This window comes from Brienomyrus brachyistius, chromosome 8 (genome assembly GCF_023856365.1).
Source record: "Brienomyrus brachyistius isolate T26 chromosome 8, BBRACH_0.4, whole genome shotgun sequence".
NCBI classification, from domain to species: domain Eukaryota; kingdom Metazoa; phylum Chordata; class Actinopteri; order Osteoglossiformes; family Mormyridae; genus Brienomyrus; species Brienomyrus brachyistius.
The window spans coordinates 14,491,723-14,508,184 of NC_064540.1; the positions used below are offsets into that span (position 1 = coordinate 14,491,723).

The 16,462-nt window shown below is 45.0% G+C and overlaps 1 protein-coding gene across 15 annotated transcripts in view; it reads right to left on the reverse strand.

The window, feature by feature from the left end:
- Positions 1–16,462, reverse strand: part of cadpsa (Ca2+-dependent activator protein for secretion a) — a 106,639-nt gene that overhangs the window by 13,655 nt on the left and 76,522 nt on the right. For 10 of the 15 annotated variants that reach the window (XR_007399408.1, XR_007399409.1, XR_007399407.1 and 7 more), the window contains 10 exons: positions 13,555–13,661; positions 13,166–13,195; positions 10,841–10,997; positions 9,486–9,627; positions 7,288–7,419; positions 5,083–5,238; positions 4,063–4,210; positions 3,235–3,309; positions 3,034–3,117; positions 2,594–2,626 (listed from right to left, as the gene is read on the reverse strand). Coding sequence is in view for 12 of the 15 variants with exons in the window: in XM_049023614.1 (XP_048879571.1) it covers positions 2,594–2,626; positions 3,034–3,117; positions 3,235–3,309; positions 4,063–4,210; positions 5,083–5,238; positions 7,288–7,419; positions 9,486–9,627; positions 10,841–10,997; positions 13,166–13,195; positions 13,555–13,661 (1,064 nt within the window). In the remaining 3 variants the exon portion in view is untranslated. The remainder of the gene's footprint in view (positions 1–2,593; positions 2,627–3,033; positions 3,118–3,234; positions 3,310–4,062; positions 4,211–5,082; positions 5,239–7,287; positions 7,420–9,485; positions 9,628–10,840; positions 10,998–13,165; positions 13,196–13,554; positions 13,662–16,462) is intronic. The other 5 variants (XM_049023620.1, XM_049023616.1, XM_049023624.1 and 2 more) reach the window with 3 other exon arrangements.

A 16,462-nucleotide genomic window follows, 5' to 3' on the forward strand; every position in this document is an offset into this window, starting at 1 on the left:
TCTGTGATCTCTTTCTAAAATATCACTTCTGGGGTGGATTTCTGTGATCTCTTTTTGAAAAATCACTTCTGGTGGTGGATCTCCATGTTAACTCTTTATGAAATATCACTTCTGAAGGTAGATCTCTGTGATCTCTTTCTGAAATATCACTTCTGAAGGTGGATCTCCGTGACCTTGTTCCCTAATTTCTCTTACTGTATGAAAGTGAATTTCTCTGATCTGTTTTCCTCAGTTTGTTTGTCTTTTTGGGTCAGTGGGTGGGCAAGAGCTTTGAACAAATATGTTTATTCAAAAAAATCCCACATGACACCTTTACTATCTATGATATTAATTTAAAAATACCACTTTGAGTGTTAAATTAAAAAAAATCTATAGCAATGTATTTTGGGCAATTTTAGATCAATGAAATTTAAATGATGTTGGTGTAAAAGTATGTCTGTCAAAGTGTGTCAGCTTAGTCATTTCAAAAGTCATCCAAGAATTTGCAGTAGCCGTCCAATACTGTACACACATGCATGTTAACCATATATTGACTAAAGCATACCACGTTTGGCTAATAAATACCTCACTGAGATATTTAACTAACTAAATTAATTAAATGTGAGCTGGTGGTGAAATGACACAAATACACGGAATGGCTGAGGTGGCCCTGAGGACATGGTTTGTGAACTGAAGCGCTGTTCATCTAGCCATCCAAGATATCAGTAACTGTTTGGAAAACAGACAAAATCCTTGTTAGTTTTATTGCGCTGCTGTTGATTTGCATATGTTATGCTCAGTTGTGTTTTTTTCTGAGTAAATATACACATATTATCCAGATAAATAGCAGTCTGTCTAAGACTTTTTCACAGTATACTGTATACACATACACACACACACAAACACACACACAGTCTTGCATATTGACATATAGTCAATTTTAACGCATTTCAATAGTTGTACAGAAGAGGCAAAACATTAAGTAAAGTACTGTAATATAAATGCAATACAGCACATGACAACATAAATATACAATCACAACACTTCAGAATAAGTGATAAGCCTGCTAACGTCTAACTGCTAGAGCTGCCGTCAGGAGTCAGTGTGTATTATATACACTGGTACCTTGGTTATGCGAGCAGAATTCGTTCCGGAAACGTGCTTGTAATCCAAAGCACTCGTATATCAAAGCGAATTTTCCCATTAGAAATAATGGAAAATCAGATGATTCATTCCACAACCCAGAAATACTCATATAACTGATACCCCCTTATTTGGGTGGTGCTTGTCTACTAAATTTTGACTATATGAGTGAGGCACACCGACTGTGACCGAGCATGGGAGACGATTACCCAGCGAAAGTGAGAGAAGAACCATCGGCTCAATTGTGATTACATGATGATAGGCAGACGATGCGTACATGTAATTCTCGTATTGCAAGACCTCGCTCGTTTATCAAGTTAAAATTTATTTAAAAATTTTGCTCATCTTGCAAAACACTCGCAGACCAAGTTACTCGCAATCCAAGGTTTTAGTGTACTATGGACCTCAGACTTAAATGCTTTCAGACGTGACTCTATAAGGCATAAGTCGGAGTAAGCATTACGCCTACTATAAATATATGAACTCACTGTGTTCTTCCATCAGCTCTGATCTGCAAGTAATGTCGGTTTTGACAATTTCAATATGCGGCACTCCGCAACACTCTATAACTCAAACAGCATTGTTGGGAAACTCATTAACGAGCCGTAGAGTGCTTTCGTAAATGTGTTGCTTTTGAAAGGCTTAAAGTATTCGTGGAGACAATGCATTTGCGAGAAACCCTTTTTTAAAATTTCTATCGGTGAATTAAACACACCTCTAACCAACAGATGAGGTCAATACTCAGTTGTCAGTCACTGCAAATTGAACTTAGTTAACACTTCAAAGGCGTTCTGAGGGGTGCAAATGCAAGACTCCATCTGTAATTTTATTGTGTGCTTTAAGCAGACAGTTACTGCGGGAAAAGCCAGGTTCCCTGGCCTTCAGAATCCGGGAAATACGCACAAGTGTCACTGACGAGGCTTTAATTTAAAACTGTTGTGCTTGCCGAAGACGTGTTGGCAGCTAAATGATACCCTCTGAGGCAGTTTCAAGGCCAAAAGGAAGAAGTCGGCCTTGTAACAGGCTAAAAATGTGTTCAGTGACACAACAGAGAGCGTCCCTGTGTTAGCGGGGGAGAGCCACGCGTCGGTCATGCTGGAGCAAGCCGCACCATAGGACGTTTGTGGAGAGAGGACCATCTGTGAGCCTTCTTGGGCGTCCAGCTCTCGAGTAAACTTGGACCAATTATTCGCAGAGAGATGAAAACAAATAGCTGAACGCCACCTGTTATTCAGAAATCGCTCATCTCCGGAAGGCTCCACAGAGATTTCTGCATGTCTGTTATGAGCAATGCTGACAATTTCAAAGAGGGCATAAAGGGCTGTTTTTTAAGGAAGGCTGCCCTTAACCTACCTACCTACCTATCTTCCTACCTACCTATCTACCTTTCAACCATTACAGGTAGAAATCACAATACAAGCACAGGGAACACACAAGCACAAGCACTGACATCAATGGCATTCTGACTTACAGGGACATCCACATACTTTGAGGCTGCTTTCACCTTAGACAGAAGAAATTAGGGAAAAGAGTAAGTTTTGCAACTCTTTGGACTGTCACCAAACCTAACATGTCCAGCAGTATGGAGCTGGGCCATTTCAGCAATGCTGCAATTAAAAAATAACTGCACTGTTCATGCAAAGTCAGTCATGCTAGGCGCTGACGGCACCCCAGCGTCGCATTCTAAGCATCGCATTCTAAATGCTCGAAAATGTTTGCCACATTAAGTTTTTTGGCACCACGTCCGAGGAAAAACTACGTACCATCAAATAAGGGCAGACAAGCGTGTTAATTCAAGCCTTAACGATGTGGCAAACAATAGCGGTTACTTTGGAGCTGGCGTCTATTATTCGGGGGGGGGGGGGGGGGCAGGGACAGAGTGCGGCTCCGTGCAGAAGGACGTGGACTTACTGTAAAAGAGAGGAATGAAGAGAAGAGCGTTCCTTCGTCGTACCGGGACAACTTAGCCAGGACGCTTTCCAGAATGACCACAAACTGCAGGACAGAAGAGACACATATATTCAGGAGACACCTGTTCCAGCGTCAAATGCCTCATACATATTCAGATATACGGTGGATTGATCAGGCCTGCTTTGAGAATGAGAGAAGTACCTTCGCTACCAGAAGAGTGGTCATCTCCTTAACCGTCTCTTCGATGAGATGGTCGATCTGGGAGTGGTACTGTCTCTGAAATTTACAAAAAGCGAACTTTCTTTAGAGCACCACCCAGCCCCATTCCACATCGAAAGAGAGAACGCACAGATTCATAAATGTCTGTCCATCTGATTTCGTCGCAAACAAGCCTGTCTGACAAAAGTTGCTCATCTCCATCCGCTGCGGATATGACAGCCATCACGTAAAGCCCATGTATATCCAGTGCCATCTACTGCATATGGTAATGGAGTCAAAACAATTTAATGGAGGGGGGAATTGGCGAAGCCGCGACAGCTGCTAATTATGCATTTGGGAAGCAAGGGTGAGACGTCAATTGAATTCTTCACCACACTTATCCGTTTTTTTAACAAACTTTCACAGTATTGAGGAAAGAAAAGAAGAAAATGAAGGAACTACTCTAATGGAAATGTGAATGTTTCAAAACAATGTGGAAAAAATGTAAAGAATATAGGGACAAAAAATCAAAGCATTTCTAAATTTAATTATACCCAAGTTATGAACCATCTTAATTAAATTACTACAAGTGATGATACAGGAAAAACAGTAAAAGCACGGGATTGTGAATTCCTAAATAATGAACGCTCCTACTGTTGGAAACAAAGAGTACTTGCAAATGAAACTTAGTGCGCTTTGCACACTCCCAGATGCTGACTGCTACTTTGCAGAATGGAGAGCGGCTTTCTGCTGCTTCCTGGGGCCACAGGGAGACGCCGTGCCGAGTAGCATGACCGCCGGGGGCTGGGAAAAGGCAGCGGACCGCACTACCTCCTGGCCCTGTTCCATGGCGCACAGCTTGGCTGACTGGGCCTTGGCGTCCACCATCACGTTGAACATGGTGCATATTGACTGCGGCACGCGGAAGTCTGTCGTCCGGCTGCTTTTCTGGAGCTTCGACTCGAACGCCGCCCTCGTCCTGCAAGATGAGAGTGGGCCGCGAGGCCGCATTGACACTCACTCTGATCTGCGAGCAGCCTCTGCAGTCTCAGCCTCCATTTCTTTAGTTTAATTTGTTGGTTGCCAGATTTTCCTAAGATCACAGCTCTGGTTTCACACACCCAGCCGCCTGCGAATTCCAGTAAAGCTGCTCTTGAATCCTATATTACTTTGACTCAACCCTTTACTTTGACCCACTTGTGATGTGGGCTGTAAATAATTATATATTTTTGCTATCCCATGAAAACTGCATACGTCCCCTTTCTGAAGTTTGTGACTTTTCACTGTAGATGGAATATGTCCATTATCCTCTATCTCTTGATAGAATTTGACATCTATTTCACCAATGAAAAGATATTTCATGAAGTCGTTTATTGAACTAGTATTTAGATTTGTGCTAGTTAACATTTGTACTCACCATGGTCATTTGTATGGATTACTTCACATCAACAATTTAATTTGCATTTATCATAAAGTTTAACTCGAATTAATTGTAATTATGCTGGGTGCAGCATGTGAGGTGGCAGTGCACAGAGCTGCAGGTCCTAGGGTGCTAAGGGTGTCTCATTACATTGTTTTAGGTTTATTTTGAAGTAAGTTGTTTCTGAGAAAGTGCATTTTTTCCTCACTTCTGAAATAACAGAATTTCTCGTTTTCATTGAACAGCACATGAGCTTTCTATGACGGCGAAGAGATGCAGCACCAGCTCTGAGTACGGTCCGCTGCTGGCACAGAGACCGGCACAGAGACCAGCACAGAGACCGGCACAGAGCCCGGCACAGAGACCGGCACAGAGACTGGCATAGAGACCAGCACAGAGACTGGCATAGAGACCAGCGGAGCAAGGCTCACCGTCGTACGCAGGACTCAATCATGTCGCTGGACATGAGCTTCAGCCGTGTCTCTAGGTGCTTGCCGAACTCCTCCTCGGGCCAGTGCAGGTCGCGGATGAAGGACTGCAGTGCGTCCAGCTTCCAGAAGAGGTCCTCAGAGGTGCCCGAGCCATTGCTGGCAGAAAGGTGAGAAATTCAAAACTGAGAGCCAAGCATTGGTCTCCATGGGAACCATAGCACGGGACAGAAGAGGAGGTCGCTGCAGTGGGGATACTCTGATCCCTGTCACCTCCCCAATTTGGGGAGGGGGGCTTTCCTTATTTTTACCATTGACTGATAGCTACAGTTTTGCGTGAAACAGGCTTTGATAATCAAATAATAGGTTTCATTACTATTAACATTTCTTTTAACTCACACACCTGTCAATGGCAAAAATAATAGGACACCAGGTGTCCCTCACACAATGGGTTGTGTGACCAGATCACTCATGCATAATGGCGTGAGCTGAGCTCGCTGGGGGCTTCACTATGAAGTGCTGAGCGCACCCGCCTGTGATCGCTGCCCATTCCTCCATATTTTGGGCTAACGTCCGTTCCATTGCCAGAGGACTGTTTTGGGTCATGATGATTACTGACTGGCTCACTTTCTGTACCATTAAAAACAAGCACTGGGCTCTTTGTGAACGAGTCGCTCTCATCTGCCACCTTATTGGCCAGATGTGCGTGTCATGTTGCTCCAATGAGAAGACCAAACAGCAAGACTCTCTCACGCCCCTCAGTCAAGCCCCAGCTGTTTAGCATGTTTCACGCTCCATGCATGTTCAAAGGTTATTTCCATCCTCAGTAGAAATGTGTGTGTGTTTGAGGGACATTTCTACTATTCAGGATGGGGTTGGACTCAACAGGGCACCGTCTGATACATAAAGACGACCAAGTGGTGCCATGGAGGACCACAGACATGCCAAAGCACTGACCCCCCCGCCCAGCAACAGCCCTCGTGAGGCAGTGCCCTCTCGTACGACTATCCTACACCCAACGCGGCCTTTGACAGCAGCTTCGGTGACAAGTGGGAGGAGACCAGGAGATGCTGGAAAGATACAAAATCACATTTGCAGTTTAATTTCTCCAATCGCAATCCTTCGGTTCTCCTTCGAGCCTTACGTCCCCATCTCACAGTGGTAGAGCATAAAGGTGGGAGGCCTTGGAGGGCTTGCGGCGCATTGTGAGGACAAACGCAAGAATGATGGTACTGGCTACGAAAGGCGCAAATGCCGCCTGGAGGAGCAGAGACCAATCGCATGGTTTAGCCGCATTACAGCTGCATTTGTATCTTTCCACCTGACAGTTAGGCATCATGCAAGGAGAAAAAAAAATCAGCCGTCACCTTCTCCACTGTAAATTGCCACTGAACCCAGCTAGTCCTCTGGTTGTGCTGGTTTGGCAAGAAAATGACTTTGGAGTAGAGGGGCTAATTTGTAAGGCCAGGCTCATAATGCTTGGTATCACCTGCAGATTCCCAGCCCTCATCTGGATCTATATTTAGTTATTCCAGGCAAAACAGAATTGTGTATGTATATAAATGCATTTGCATGTTCATGTAAAACAGTGCATTCTGTGCGGGGGGGGGGGGGGGGGGGGGCTCAGCCAGGGGCTGTTAAGTGTGAAATTCTTACTGCCGACCGGATTTAGAAAATATGAACCTGAAATCATAAAGCGACGGGATCTTAGCCAGCATGAGGGCGTGTTTTTATTAATTTTTTTGATCTAATATGTGTGTCTCTTTCTGACTGAAGTGTAAGGAAAGTTCCACTTCCATTTAGAAAAGGAGGTAATGAGATTAAAAATAGTAACTAACATGTGCAAGGAAAGACAGAAATAAAGATAAAATAACAGTGAACTGCAGTAACGCTGAATTAATTTAGCAATTAGCTTTACACTCTAATATCAGTCTTTGATTTGGGTACATGCATGTTACTCATGCAGAGTGTACTAGCCCAAGAAGGGCGGTGTGTCAAGCAGCCAGGCTAAGCAGTGTTTCAGTAAGTAACATTAGGATTCCTGCTGGCAGTTATTATCAAGCCCCCGGGGGATACATAGGAAATGGAGCTTGGACTTTCCAGTGAAATAAACCGATTATTGTGCTGATGAGTAATCAGAAAGGGGGAAACCATCTTCAAGCCAACATCAGCCGCAAAACCAGATCTATACGTGAACTCAATACACACTGGAAGTCATACAAGGGTCCCATCCATGACGGTGTGGAAATGCTAGGCATTTGTGGGAGGTTAACCGCTACGGGTAGGTTTGGTACTTTGGGCATGTGAAGGTTCACGTTTGGCAGATTACTGGTTAAATTCCTGTAGGAAAGAGACAGACAAAAAGAAAGAGAAAAAAATGTAGCTAAGGCGAGCATCACGCCTTCGGGACGACGCACTATGACAGAACACTGAGAGCTATTAGAGCAAGGATTTTTGCAGCGGTCAGACTAAAGCAGAGTTAAAGCATCTGGGGTGTTTGGCGGTTTGGTGGCCAGGGAAGACTTACAAGCCCTCGTGGCAAAAGAGGGAGAGAGAAATGAGCAGGCAAGGTAAGGTGGCAGTGTGTGGTGCATGGAGAACGGGGAAGGCATTGTGCTCAGGAGAAAACCGGCACACTGGAAAGCGTGAAAACATCTGAGCACACATGTGAACTGCGGGGCAAAGAGAGGTCTTCTTATACCGTGATAGCGCATTGTCCATGTGTATAGGGATAGTATAGCAACACTAACTGACAAGAGACTGAGTATTTAGAATTTGATATTTCTGTTCCTTACTTGCATCTGGAAAGTAAAAGTAAAGGGTACAAATAATAATTAATGACTGATTCTTAATGTTGGTTAATGAAATCATTGTAACAGGGTTTCGAAAGACTTCAGCAGATATTCATATCTAATAAACGAACAGCACACATTCAAGTTCAAGACGCTGGCTACATATAACCAGCTACACAGAACTAGTTTGTGGCCTGTTTATTATGGCCTGCTGAGGTTAGCACTGCTGGACTGAGGAATCTGCTTCTCAAGACAGGCTTTCCATCAGATCCTCATGTTTCCATCCTCATCTTACCATGGTTTCTGTAGCAATTGCAGCAACTTCAGGAAAATACCGAGTGAATCAACTGATGCTAATCAGTTTTAAAAGTTTTACAAAAAAATCATACTAAAATTTTCAGTTCAAGTCTTCAGTAACTTATAGTGGGTATTTCTGGGTACCTGTGCTAGTTTGCATTAGCATCAAATCATGCGGGACAGTCATTAGTAAAATATGGCAGATATATTGGTATATATCAAAAACTGACAGATAAAAAAATGGGCAGATAAAAATGCTTGTGCAATTTTTATATTAACCGTGTAAGTAATCCTGCAGTGCTGTGGCCCACTGATCTATTCTGTTCCACAACTGATTTGTCGAACATAAAATGTGTACATTCATTAACATAGAATTTATAAAGATGGATGGTTTAAAGCAAAAACACACAAAATACCCATTCATCTACGGGCACGGGGCTGGGGTACACCCTGGATGGGATGCCAGTCCATCATAGGGCACAGGACTGGGGTACACCCTGGATGGGATGCCAGTCCATCATAGGGCACTGGGCTGGGGTACACCCTGGATGGGATGCCAGTCAATTACAGGGCACGAGGCTGGGGTACACCCTGGATGGGATGCCAGTCCATCATAGGGCACTGGGCTGGGGTACACCCTGGATGGGATGCCAGTCAATTACAGGGCACGAGGCTGGGGTACACCCTGGATGGGATGCCAGTCCATCATAGGGCACTGGGCTGGGGTACACCCTGGACGGGATGCCAGTAAATTACAGGGCACAGGACTGGGGTACACCCTGGATGGGATGCCAGTCCATCATAGGGCACAGGGCTGGGGTACACCCTGGATGGGATGCCAGTCCATGAAGGGGCACAGGGCTGGGGTACACCCTGGATGGGATGCCAGTCCATCATAGGACACGGGGCTGGGGTACACCCTGGATGGGATGCCAGTCCATGAAGGGGCACAGGGCTGGGGTACACCCTGGATGGGATGCCAGTCCATCAAGGGGCACAGGGCTGGGGTACACCCTGGATGGGATGCCAGTCCATCAGAGGACACGGGGATGGGGTACACCCTGGATGGTATGCCAGTCCATCAAGGGGCACAGGGCTGGGGTACACCCTGGATGGGATGCCAGTCCATCACAGGACACGGGGCTGGGGTACACCCTGGACGGGATTCTGTGCTTATATCTATTTACCAGAATACACATAAGACTGAGAGGTAAATCTTATCAACGTCTGCATCTATTATGAAGGCAAATGACTAACTGTTATAGCATCACCTCAGGAACTACAGCAGGGTGCAGTTATACTGCAGGGGCTCCTTACTTCACTGGCTCCCAGGACTCGCGCTCGAAGCCCCTGTGTATTGACTGAGCGATGGATGACTCCATCAGGTCCACATATCTAACCACCAGGGGGGCAAACAGATCCTGCAGGTGTTTGTGGAACTTTCCGTTGCACAGGTGATCTGTGGGGGATTGGGGGAGGGGTGGGGTGCAAAATGCAAATATCAGTCAGTGAGAATCAACAGAATAGCACCATGAGACATGTTTGCTATCCGTAACAGACAAAACCAGATGCCACTCAGAGCTGACAGATAAAGGCAACGCGGGGGGTCAGATGATGAGCTCCGGTTGCCTAAAATATCTGCCTTTCGTCAGTGTGCCCATGTCTGCCTGTCGCTCAAGGTTGTCAAAACGCAGTAGGTGCAGTGCTTGCTTTCTGCTGTGATCGCCCTGTACCAGTTAGCCACTTCAGCGGCTGCTGTACATTTTGATTTATTTATCCAGGAGGGTGAATAACTGTCTAGTTCCTCTGGAGGCTTTGCAGCTTTGGAGCTCACTAATGGCTTCTCTGGCTGCTGAGCTCAGCGCCTGGCCACCGCTAAGGCTATTTCCTGCCACATAAGCTAACTGCCAGTGAGGAAGCGCCGGATGCCCTTCCGTGCCGGATGCCCTAAGTCGGCATGTCTCTGGGTGCAGTCCTGTGCATGCAGATGGCACGGGGGCTGCCGGCGAGGAAGGCAAAGTGGCACTGCCCTTGCCCATAGGAGCTGCTAAGGTCGCTCAATCCCCGGAGCCCACATAGGCTTTGATGGCCTCTAGGTTACACCATCAAGAAGGGCTCAGCAATTAAGTGGGTTAAGAAGACCTGGCACATCACTTGTCACATCAGAGCTGCAGAGTAGGTGCACGGGTGGTGGGTTTAAACATGGAAATGCATCAAAGCTCTACTGCAGCTAAAAATATCACTCCATAGCCTTAACAGTCCGGGTCAGTCTGAGACATCGTGCTGGATTACCGTCAATGCAGGACTAGGGCTAAGGTGCGGACTGATGGGTCTCACCACCAGACGGTATTTTGCCACAACATGACTTCTCAGGTCCAATCAGAACCACAGGGTGGTTGTGGGGGGGGGGGGGGGAATTTCACAACACATTAATAAAATTATAATAATCCAAAAAATTTTAAGTATTCCATTTTAATAATAATCGCTACTGGTTGATTGCGATAAATCTACTGATGGGAAACCCAACTCCCATTTGGTGACATGGGAGAATCCCATAGACCGTGGTCCCAACCCTAAGCCATGATGCCCAATGGCTTGACCAGCACTGCTTCTATAGGCCGGTGGGGGGGGTGACAGACCCTAGGGGGCACTGGTGCTTGTTGCATACTCACAGTCAGTCCGAAGGAAATCATTGAGCAGCTGGAAGAGCGGAAAGCTGTCCCAGCTATCCGGGGGCTGGACCTCCAGGGCAGCATCCATGTCCACGGCATAGAGGGACAGGAAGGTCTCGGCATGCTCCACCATCAGGTCTGACCACCAGGCGAAGGCCTTTGTGATGGGGGAGGAGGGCGGCAGCAAGAATAGGTCAAGCAGCAGTGCTGGAGCTGTGACTGAGCTACGACCTTCATTACCATAGTCACAACCCCTAAGGGGAGATGGCCTTACTGTGATCTACTCTAACCACCATCTCCTCACAAGCTTTCTCTGAGGAAACGAACCATTTCCCTGTTGTTTTGTTATGATGCAGCAGAGTGTACCACTCTATACTTTCGTAAATAGGCATTTCTTTTGAACAAGGTCATACTTTTCTGCTTTTCTCATAATTCATAGATCACTTCTGCAAATATCAAGCTATTTTCAAATGCAGATTGTACATTATTCCTTCAGAAAGAGATACAGATCTACCAACTGCTGATTCTGATTTTGCAAGCAACCTACATGTCTGTAGGGTTGCTGGTGAATGGCGACGGAGCAGGATATTCTGGGAAGGTTAGGGGGGTTACAGGGGTGTCGGGGCAGCCTTCTCATGCAAGAGGGAGAGCCTCCATGCTATCGTCCCTCTCAGGTCGGGCGCCCCGGCCTGGCATTCACATCACAGCTCGGCCTTGATGCGAATGTCTTGTGTGGTGTTCATGCACTCCAAGCACCTTTCTGCTCTCCCCCCATTTTGAAAATGTCAACATGCAGTGAAGCACGTCACCAGCAACAGGGTATCCTGAGCCAAAAGCCCTCGGTCTTTCACCCAAACCTGGGGAACCTTTTTGGGCAAAAAAACCGAACAAATTAAAAAGCCCCACCTTCTGTTTTGGTTTTCATATTTTAGCCAATGGGATGGCAGGGGAGAGAAAGACAGAGAATTCTCAAATAAATATGTTGCTAGCGAGTTTTCATACTATTCCATCCACTGATCGTTCTAATGAGGAGAGAGTTTGGTTTTCTTAATGAGACACACGCTTTTTCTGTCAAGACACCAATTATCTGGATGAACATCTGCCTGAGACAGGTATGGCCCGTAGTGTTCCCCACAGGGTCTTACCTCCATTCACTTACCTCAGTTAGAAGACAGAATGCTACAAATTAGTGAGTTTTACAAGACGCGAATGACACACAGTAGGCCTGGCCCCAATGTTAGCTGGCAGATGCTAACAAACAAAAAATGACCCACATAGGTTGTTTTTTGGGAGGGCAAAGAAAAAGGTACTGATTGTGGGAGGCAGGTACAAGAAAGGGTCTGAAGCATTACAAGCCGAATTGCTTGTGGAGGTGGCTTCGTCCCTCATTGTTAACAGGGTCAAAGGTTACGGAAGCACATGTACGACTAAGTGACAACAGAGACACACGAAGGAAGTGTGACCCTGGGAGAGAAAATCCCCAGTGAGTAGGAAGGGCGTCGGGCGGACATGCTCACACCATAATGCTCTGAGACGTACCTCTTTAGCCTGCCCGGATCATCCCATATGTAATGAACAGTGGGAGAACAGCAATGGAGAACGTCAAGCAGTATATTGGGAGCTACAGCTAGGGAAGGCTTTAGAGGCCATATAGACCCGCAGAGAGATGGCCATTATTCAGCGGGAAATACACACAGCAGCTAACAAACAGATGGCTATAACCTGAACCAGGTATGTAACATTTTTTTGTGTTTAATAATGCTGCTGTAAAAGGATCTCTGTTCGACAGAGAGGACCGCTGAATTCTGAGACAGTATGAAGTGTTCTTCTCAAACTAAGCCAAGCACATCTATGTCTTGCAGAGATATAGTGATGCATAGTCATGTCATAGCAGATCCACCCTCAGAACCCTTAATTAGATATTATAGATTCTCATTTGGTCCCGTTTGATGCCGAGAGATACATCTCACAAACACCTTGACCACCTGGAGATGAATCGCCCATCGTAGGATGGTTCCCCCCCCCACCACCTTTTGCCATATTTCTGACTTCCTGTAGATCCCATTAACTAATCTGGAGTCGGGACGTTCTCAGAAGTTGCTGATGCTGATGCTGCCTGTCCTCGTTGCCGTGCTTCAGTGGAATGGAGCCACACCCATGCAATGGCTGAGCGAGGAATGGCTGCCCCCCCCCCTGCCCCCCACCTTCTACTACCACAGAAAGGAGACCGTGAGATAACCTCCAGTCTTTAAAACTCATCAATAACATGCGTCATAAATGTTTGCGGTGACTTAAGCAAGAGGAACAGAAACATATATACTATACCGACTGATCCCCCGTGCACGTGACAGCAGCCTGTTGGGGATATTCAGAGAGACACCAGAAATCCGAATGACTGTGAAAGCAGTAGATGGACCATCTCAAATTACGTTTATATAATTACTTAAGGCTTTATCAGTAACAATGTATCGTTCTTGGCACAAGATCCCCATTCCAAAACTATAAGTGCAGCTACTGGTCCTCCGTTTTTCAGACCAACTGCAGCAAGGGTAACATCGGAACACAGGCAACGTTGGCTAGAAACACCTGACTATTTTTTGTTAAGTCACATGTATTGTTGGGTACTGTGGGTAAGAAGCAGATAATAAGATAGCAATATGGGGGCAATCCGGGCCAGGAAATGATGCAGAGGCGAGGATTGGGACCTCACTCACCTCGGCGTGATGCTCCTCATTCTGCTGAAGGACCTCGATGACCAATTCGGCCAGACGAATGGTGTCTTCCAGCTTTTTGGCGGGAGTGACTAAGCGACCTACGTTCTCTGAAGTGAAAGGGAGTGGTCAGAATAGCCGATGGGAGTCCTGACAGCTTCTTTAAAGTCAGATGAGTCAACACACAGCAAAGCGATCTTATGGGGTGCCGGTCTACATGCAGGAATTGCGAGTGTCACTGCTATCAATCTTTATCGAATATAGCAGAGGTCCAGGAGTAGACCCAAGATTTAACATGGATTTACGTATAGCATTGCACAACATGGGGATGCAATGGCTGCAGAAAGCTTCTACATTTAATATGATGACAAATTATAACCAAATTAAGTTTATAACTGTTCAATGCAGGACTATGCAAGACCAGCAGCCATCAGAGGTATTAATAACAGACCTGCCAGTTATGTGACACAGCAGCACATGCACATGCAATAGTTAGTTTGCCTGACAACCGGAGCATTCAGTGGGTCTGTTATTTCCCAATTTAAGCTGTCAGCAGCACAGCGGTGAGTTAATCAGTATAGGTAAGGAATGAATAAAATGAAAATAAGAAAACAGTTATCATGCAAAATGTACAGGAGGTACAGCATGTTCATTCGTGTCGACATAAAGACTTAAATGTTGCATATGAGACAGATACTACTAAACAGAAGTATGGGAGAGACTCTGGAATCTAATGCCCGTTTTTGCTAAGTCCAGCGCTTCTTATATCTAAGACAAATGAATTTGCAAGGACAAATTACAGAGCTTCATAAATACCTAAAATATGCTTGACCATTAAAAAGAATTTACACATTGAAGTCAAAAAGAAAATATGCAATAAATGCACAACTGTGTGTTTACGGCATCTGAAAATGCCTCCGATGTCTATCTACAATTAAACAAGTGGAGCTTCCATGCAACTGGACAAGAGACAGAGAAGGGAAACAATCGTGTGATCATGTGACCGATGACGTGGCAATGAGCGCAAAGGAAAAACACCAATGGTGCTGGAGGAAATAAGGGGGACATGTTATCTTCTCAATCCCAGTACTGACGGAGAAACGTCTTTGGATCAACAAATTAGAGATATCGACACACATACCACCGATTTACTATTTTCTGTTTCTCCTCAGGAAACTTACACGCATGTGAATAGCCCAGGTACCTTCTGTAGTTTATCCTTTTGAGTTTGATTCGCAGAGAATTGCAAAGAGCTGTCGAGTGTGTCGAGTGTCTAGTTGCAAACTGTTTGAGTCCTTCCTGTGCTACACTGACCCATGAGTGTGGAGACATTCAATGGACTGAGCTCCACATGTGCTGTCTATGGGGGGGGAGGTCATGTGACTTACACTCCAAGTGTTGGAAAACAGATTGTTCACCTAATGGGGGTAAGAGCTAGTCTACCTCACATGGTCACATGGGGTCAGTATGGCTTCTCAACCAATAATGTGGTGTCACAAGCACCCCCAACACACTCCCTTTCAGAACCAGGTGTCTTCTGCTATCTGTTAACGTCATGCACCATGTAGAGTGATTTTAAATATGTCACGGAAACCCTTAAGAAACAATAACGGGGTAAAGTGATTTTTATTTCCTTCAAAAAGTCAAAGGCTTGAAGACCCTGATCGCAACCTGAGATATCTGCATTACAACCAGAGAACAGAGCAGCTTCTTCATAAGCCAGGTATTCAAGTTCAAAGGTGTCTTCCAAACCAGTAATGGAGAAGACTTAATAAACAAGCTGCCTTGTGCTACCGTTTTCAAGGTACGCTGACCATTAATAATTTAACGTATGTTTTCTACAGGTCCAGTAGCAAACTGTCAGCATAAACAAGTGTCTGCCATTCATTCCATCATATTCATGTCTGACTGAGTAGCACTGAGTAGCACTTTATTTATGATAAGCTGCTTCTATTTGTTCCATGAATACATTTAAAAACTAAGGAGGATCGGGCCTTTCCCAAACTTTGGGGCAGTCTTCCCGTCGGTTAGCTCTGCTTCCTCTAAAGATAATTTAAAATCTAAGCTTAAAACGCATCTTCATGCATTATCATTGCCTGGGTCATAGTCAGTCTTATCAATTCTTTTACTTTTGGACTAGTTCTATTTGTGTATTTACTTTTTATATTTGTATCTTTTATTTGAATCCATTTCTGTATTTGAACGGCTTTACTTTATGTTTCCATTTTTTGTTGTTTTTTTTTTGCGTATGTAAAATTGTAATGCAATTTGGTCAGTTGAGGCAGTTTTTAAATGTGCTATATAAATACATACTAACTTGACTTGACTACCGGGGTGTCACAGGTTGACCGTGCCTAGATAATCAGGCATTTTATTGCTTATCACCTGTAGGTATTACCTGTATGTATGAGGATTACCTGTACGTATTGCCTGTATGTATTACCTGCAGGTATTACCTGTATGTATCACCTCTAAGTTTCACCTGTATGTATTGCCTGTATGTATCACCTCTACGTTTAACCTGTATGTATTACCTGTATGTACGAGGATTACCTGTACGTATTGCCTGTATGTATTACCTGCAGGTATTACCTGTATGTATCACCTCTACGTTTCACCTGTATGTATTACCTGCAGATATTACGTGTATGTATCACCTCTACGTTTCACCTGTATGTATTACCTGTACATATGCAGCCATTCTTTCCTACCCATGGAGACCAAAACCTGTTTTTCTGAGGGATAACGTTTGCTTCTGAACAAATATCCATTAAGTACGTGGAACAGTAACAGTGATGATAATAATTGACTATTATCATCAGAGAAGGCGTAACACTTCACTCATTTCCAATGTGGTAAATGAAACCATTGATATTAATGTGAAAATTAGTATTAATGTTACTAAAACCAT